Source organism: Chroicocephalus ridibundus, chromosome 5, assembly GCF_963924245.1.
Source record: "Chroicocephalus ridibundus chromosome 5, bChrRid1.1, whole genome shotgun sequence".
Taxonomy (NCBI): Eukaryota; Metazoa; Chordata; class Aves; order Charadriiformes; family Laridae; genus Chroicocephalus; species Chroicocephalus ridibundus.
In genome coordinates this window covers 51122800-51129559 of record NC_086288.1, presented here as the reverse complement: position 1 = coordinate 51129559, position 6760 = coordinate 51122800, and the positions used below count along the sequence as shown (strand labels likewise).

At 44.4% G+C, this 6760-nt stretch overlaps 2 protein-coding genes across 3 annotated transcripts in view; one reads left to right on the top strand and one right to left on the bottom strand.

Annotated features, from left to right (window-relative positions):
- The window catches only part of NSD2 (nuclear receptor binding SET domain protein 2), a 103336-nt gene extending 102461 nt beyond the window's left edge, over window positions 1-875 (bottom strand). The window contains exon 1 of the mRNA XM_063335538.1: window positions 737-875. The gene's annotated coding sequence lies outside the window, so the exon portion shown is untranslated. The remainder of the gene's footprint in view (window positions 1-736) is intronic.
- LETM1 (leucine zipper and EF-hand containing transmembrane protein 1) overlaps window positions 785-6760 on the top strand; it is a 30422-nt gene continuing 24446 nt past the window's right edge. For both annotated transcript variants that reach the window (XM_063335542.1, XM_063335541.1), the window contains exons 1-2: window positions 785-998; window positions 5494-5551. In XM_063335542.1, coding sequence (XP_063191612.1) covers window positions 920-998; window positions 5494-5551 — 137 coding nt within the window. In that variant the 5' untranslated portion in view covers window positions 785-919. The remainder of the gene's footprint in view (window positions 999-5493; window positions 5552-6760) is intronic.

Sequence of the window (6760 nt, the reverse complement as noted above, 5' to 3'; positions counted from 1 at the left end):
CAACATTAGTGGTGTTATTTCATACTGTATTAACTGAGTGCTGAAATACTTGCTAAAAGACCCAAAATGCTGGGCAGGAGAGATTGGTATTTAAAGAATAACATGCTACCCGTGGCCAAATTATTAACCAGCACTAGTGAAGCACATCTGTCAATTGACAAATTTCTGTACTATTATCAAGAGTATCCTGGCTCCACAAGAAAGGTATTTTTCCTGTCACATCCCAAGACAGCAATACACGTGTGTGCAGTGAAACAACTGCTGCCAAGCGGTACTTAACACCAGCATAAATGACAGATTTTGGCCCCAAAACGCGAGGGAATGCCATTGCACACACGGCCTGGTATGGGTGCGCTGCCCTTCGGGCTGCGGTGATACGCACACCGGGCTGCGCCGCGCCGGAGGGCTGGGTGAGGCGCCAGCGCCCTCACCTCAACGCCCGCGGCCCGCCTGACCTTCCCGGCGGGGGCATTAGCTGCCCGCGAGTCACCGCCCCGCCGCCCACCGTTTCCACCGTGCACCCGCGTAGATAACCCCGTCGCGGCCTTCGTCAGCCCCCGCCCCTGAGCGCCCGCCCACCCGCTGCTCCCGGCTGCCGGGGAGGCTCGGGGTGCCGGAGGTAGGACTACATCTCCCAGCATGCACCGCGCCGCGCCACCACCGCGCTCCTCGAGTAACGCCACCGAGGACTACAAGTCCCGGCATGCTGCGCGCCCCGCGCCGGCAAGCGGCTTACCGTGCGCCCCCCGAGGACTACGCTTCCCGGCGTGCCCGACGCTGCGAGGGCGGGGCTATGCAAACGCGGCTGGGCGCTGCTGGGCGTAGCGGGGATCGCCGCGCGGGTCCCGTCCGGCGGGGCACGAGCAGGCCGGTAGCCCGCCGCCGCTAGCCCGCCGCCCAGCCGCGCGCTAGCGCCAAGATGGCGTCCATGCTGCTACAGACCTGCGGCCGGCGGGCCTGCCGCCTGCCCCGAGCGCTGCGCCGCCAGCCCCGCCTGGGTGAGGATCCCCGCGGGCCGGCTCCGGCGGCGGGGAGGGAAGCGCAGCCGCGGCCCGGCCCGGCCCAGCTTTGCGGTGCGGTGCGGTCGCGCCGCCGCCCGGCCTGTGGTGCCGGCGGCGCTGGAGGCCTGGGGAGGAGGGGGAAGGGAGGGCGGGCGGAGGGAGGCGGCGACGACGACGCGTCTGGGGGCTCCCGGTGTGGGCGGAGAGGTCGTTGCGGGAGGGAAGGGCGGCAGCGGGGCGCCGGCTGAGTCCCCGCCGTTCTCTCCTACGGAGCCGGCAAAGCCGGGGCCGGGGAGAACCGGCCGCCTCCCCGCTGCTCCTCCTGGCGGGGAGCGGTTGTCGGGGCTCTCGTTGCCGGGCTGCTGTGGCCGGGGGTGGGCAGCGCGTCTCCTCGCACTTGCTTCCCTGACAGGGTGGGCTGAGAGAATGCTTTCCCCTCAGGACACGTGCGTCTCTTAAAGGCCAGCAGGCTGAGGCAGGGGAAAAAAAAAAAAAAAAAAAAGGTGTGTTTTAATTAAGTTACGGCAGTCTCAGTTTTATTGAGTTACCACATCTCGGTCCTGCCTGCCTTGTTCTCAGCATAGCTTGGCTGTGAAGTCCTGTTGTCTTTAGTTGTACGTTCCTCAATACCCTTTAAGAAAGGACAAGAGATTATTTTTTTAATTTATGTTAGGAGGGAAATGTGAATTTGCCTTTTTCCCAGTGGCTGTGAAAGCTTGGGAAAATAAAAAGGAAACACAGTGGGTGATACTGTTTTCATTAATAATCAAGATAACTTAAAGATCTTTGGGCGGTGAAGTTTAATGACATGAAACAGCTGATAACTTGTGACGTGCGTGAGGCCTGTTGGTTGCTTTTTATGTCCACGAGTTAGAATGCAGGGGTTTAGCAAGGAATGAGTGAAAGCTTAACAGGCCGTGGTTTGTCACTGACGCTGAGCCCTGACTTGTCACTGTGGTGCTGTCGGTGAGAACAGAGGGTATCTGCACATTCAGATTCTGCCAAACCTGATCAACCCTAGGGACCCTCGTTCGTTTTGATAAACAAGGTGTCTTCTTGGTTACCAGTAATCACTCAAGTGTGGTAACTTCTTGTAGTTGATGTTTTTTTAGCTACTGTTGTAAAGACATTTGTTTAGGTTGAGCTTGTACAGTGACTTGAACAAAAACCTGGGGTATCTTAGCCATCCAGTTTATTTAAAACAGGGAAGAAACATCCATGTACCTTCAAATTAATTGGGAGCTTTGATTCTTCTTGTGGCATAGCATAAGAAGAAATGCTAATGATCGCTACAGTTTTGCGTGTTACAAGTCTTACCCCACGTAAACATTCTCATTTGCTGAAATACTGTGATAGAACCAAATAATTTGTGTGCTGTGACACACTATGCTTATGATACAATCAATGCTTTAATTTGGAGTGTTAATCTATTATTAACACATTATTGTATGGCGTAACTTTTTTGTATAGTGTTTTGCTTTACTTAGCTTATCTTCTTTGCTTTACGTGTAAGTAGTCTAAGATTAAGTTAAAGCTAAGTGCTTCTAAGAATCCTAAATGTTCTTCCCGTAAAGATCGGGCTGCTAAGTACTGCAGTCTTATACTTCTGTAGTGACTTACTTTGTGTTAGCCTTTTCTTTTTTTTTTCTCTGAACAGAGTACACAGCTATTTTACATTGAAAATTTTAGTTTTGATGTTTCATTAAATTTAAAAATAAAGTTTCTCATGATTTCTTTTTCATGAGGAATGTGTTAACATACAGCTTTTCTGGCACTAATGTCTCTCATGCTTTCAAACCAAGTAATCCTAATGCGGGTTTCTTAAATAAACAGTGTTGAGTATGGTAAGCTACATTCACCTTGTTCAGACACTTCTGGATGTCTGTACTATCCTAGAAGCAGGGAGTATGGACTTTGCTCCTTTATGAAGAAAGTTTGTATTTTATTTCAGGGCTGGCTTGCTCTTAGGTATGTGGTTAGAACAGACACTGCAAAACATAAAGACCTCTTGTTGTCAGAACTGGCAAAGTTGAAATTAACAGTTATTCTGCAGAATCTTTTGGTGAAGCAACGTTTCTGTGTGCCTGTTCACACTTCGAATGCCTGTATGACAAGAAGTGTTTCAGCCAGCATATTTTCTTATGCTAACCTTGGAACGTTGTTCTTTGGCCCCTTCCTTTGCATTAATGAGTCTGGTTAGAAAAAAATAAAAAAAAAAATGATAAGCAAAGTGAAAGTGTCTTGCTGTTATGGATTTTTATCTAAGAAACTCCAAGCCAGTTTCGATCTCCAGAAGATCCCTCTTTTTAGGAGGACCTGTCCATAGCAGGTAACGTCCTCTACTAGTAGGTCTCTCATTTTTGGCACACAGGCTTTGTGTGCTTCCTGGCACATGGGTGAGAGAAACAGATTACTGTGCTGCAGCGTATCCCTCAAGACTGACTACTTGTCTGCTTTGCTCAGCTGTTCCTTAAAGTCAGGGACATCCTTCTGAGATGGCTAGCCTCTTGGGTCAAAAAATTCAGTTACTGATATTTCTGTAAATATTGGAGAGTATCAGAACGCCTTCACAGATTCTCAGGGCTTGACTTTTTGAGCCAGAAAGAGACAGTTTTTCCCCTGTCTCTACTTGCAGTGAATACCTGTTAGAGTTTGATATAACTTGAGATGGGTAAATCCTTTTCCATTGACTTGATAAATGCTATAGCTTTTACTGTAATGACATCAAAGCCCACTTAGCATGAGACATTCCTTGATTATTGAGATTTTTCTTTGATCCTTTTTTTTCCCTCCTCCCCCTTTCCATACCTTCTGATTACCCCACCTGATTTTGGAGGTACCTCTCTTCCTCTAGTAATTATGATATTTTGTTTGGGGAAGGCTTTTGATGATCAACATTGGGTGTTGTGTTTTCTCAGATACAGTTCCCTACTTCAGGTTCTGTCATAGGCTGTATCTTAGCTTTGCCAGTGGAAAGGTTGACTACTAACCTCTAAAATGACCTTCCTATCCTGCTTTCTCTTAGGATTGACCAGAAATAGTATGTTCCAGATAGGAGAAACAAACCACAGTATGCGTACTCCATCCAGCCTTCCATTTTTGCTTTGGTTACAGTGAATTCTGAAAAGATTGGCCAAAAAAGGGTCAAGGCATTTGGAGTCTTGCTCGTGTGATCTTCTTTTATTCTGTCCAGGAGTCTTTTTGCACTTGGTATTGGCTAGCTGCTGAGTTATTGCAGCTAGGTATCGATACGAGATTTTTTTTATTTATCTTTTAAATTGCTTTGGGGAGATTGATTCTTTTCTAGTGGCTTGAGGATGATTTTCAGTGATTGTAGATTACATAGAGCCACTAGGTAGCATTTTATGTAGCTGATGGTGCTTCCATGGTGTTGGATGGTTGGAAGGGTTTCAATGATGGCCCTTTATTGAAGCATGTGAACTGACTTAAATAATTTATCATTTGATGGTCTCCTCGGTTTATTTCCAGAATGGATGCTGCTTGTCTCTGTACCTGGCTAGAGGATGCCTGTATATAGGTGTTAGTCGTCCTTGTGGACTTCATTAGTTGTTATTAGGACTGATTCCGAGTTGTGCTTCAAATAGAATTCATTTTGAGGAACACAGTGCTTGCTGCAAAGCTAACTTCTTATATTCTTTGGATCAGTCGCTTGCCCTTCAAGACAATTTATATCCTTTGCAGAGAGATCTAGGGGGTAGAGCTATTTTTAGCAGGTGCTAATCAAAATGGACAGCAATGTATTGAGATGGTGTTGTGGTTCCACCTCTCTAGTCAGGGGTGTTTAGGTTCCTACTCACATTTAATTTGTTGTCCTGCTTAAAACAAACAAACAAAAAATTTAATCTTAGGCATTTGGCAAGTGCTCCATTTGGATCATCTAATACTGTGTTGTTATGGAGCCATTCAAAAATTACATTTGGTTTCAGTGAAATTTTTCTGCAATAGAGTTGCTTGTCTGAGGGACTTGGGAACCTGTTTTCAGGCAACTGAACAAGTGCAAGCAGTACGTCACACATTCACAGAGTTCAACTGCTTGCACGGACAGTTTGCTTGAACACTTAAGGAGATGTCAGGTGCGTTACAGAATTGCTTCCCACCTGCTTTCTCTTTTTTTAGCCTATAAATTGGGATTACAGATTGAGAGAAATGAGAAGAACAAGGCATATGCATTGACTTGTGTTGGAATAGGATGAGGTATTTGGGTTTCAATACTTCACATGCTTATTGTGAAAGCAAAAAAAAATTCAGTCTTGGCTGTTTGTGATGCACAATCTTACAAAGTGTGAACGTGCTTACAAACAGTGCACTATAAGGAGGTTGCTGTTAAGCAGCACCTTTTTTCTGCTTTCACTAGTAGCCATTCCTAAGTAAAGGTTGGTCTTTTACATCGTTTATTTGTGTACAATTCACTATATAGATAAATGTCTTCCTGAATTTCAGAATTAATGCTAATTGTTGGTATTTTTCCTAGGTAACTTGGGAGATCGGGCATGTCTTAGCTGTACATCCCTGAGGCTGGCAAACAAAATGTAAGTAACTATGTTCTTTTTTTCTAAACTCAAAACTGTACAAACCCATCAGTTAGTATCCTATCATAGAATGTAGGTTTAAATCTTCTAGACAAAGTGTGAAAATATTAGCTTCAACTTGTGTTACTGTCAGATTAAAGGAAGTCTGAGTATTAATCTCTTCACCTGCTTGGTTGTGTGTGGGAGAAGGAAAGTGAGGTCTTTTTTTTCTTTTTTTTTTTTTTTACCCACTTCCTTTTTGTTTCACTTACAATGTGAAAGCAATAGAATATTAATCTTGTTCTTGAGTGATTCCAGGTGACATCAAGGTTTATCATGGGCTTCTTGCATACTTGCTCTGTGGAGTTCCATAGAATAAACATTCAGTCAAAGCTAGTTTGAAACACGTAGTTGACAGTTAGGAATGTAGATAATTTGAGTTGTATCTTTATTAAACCAGAGTAGTTTACTGTATGTTACAGCCTGGTGTGAGGCTCTCCTAGGAGATGCTGTCATATTCTGAAAAAAAAAAAAAATTCAGCCGCTGTGTGTTCTTATGGAACTTCAGGAGTTGGATGTTGTCCGAATCCAATCTCTGTTCCTGACTTGCCTCACAAGGCATAATTGTGGATATGAATTTCCTAATGCCTTTCCTTGGAATGTTAAAATACGTATTCTCTAGTTTATTTACAGTCTAACTACTCAGGAAACAGTGACTATTCTTCAGTTTCCTAAGTTTCCATCTTAACATAAGGATGTGCCTCTAGACTTAACCCTCTGATACGAAACATAAAGTCATTCTTTTCTTTTTTGGTCATGTCAGTTCTATATCATTTACTGTATCATTGGTTATGACAGGATTTTTAATACATAAAGCAGTTTCAAATCTCTGTTTGCTTTTTAGTAGATTATTATATGGGGCCTCTCTTAGAAAAATGGAAATTTAGGGATTTAAGTATGTTATATGAGCAGCAGAATATTGGGACAGAAATTCTGTTATTCTTTTGAGAAGTTTGTTGGTGTTTTTGTTTGTTTGGGGTTTTTTTTGTTTTTTTTTGTTTGTTTTTTTTTTTTACCAAAAGCTGCTGTTAATGTAATGTTGCTGCTGAAAATAAAACAAACTAGTGTCCACACCCCACATGACCCAGATCCAAAAGCAAGGGACTCTAACGATACAAGTACTGAGGACAGCTTGGGATGGAAGTTTTATATCTGGCATACTGCTAGTGA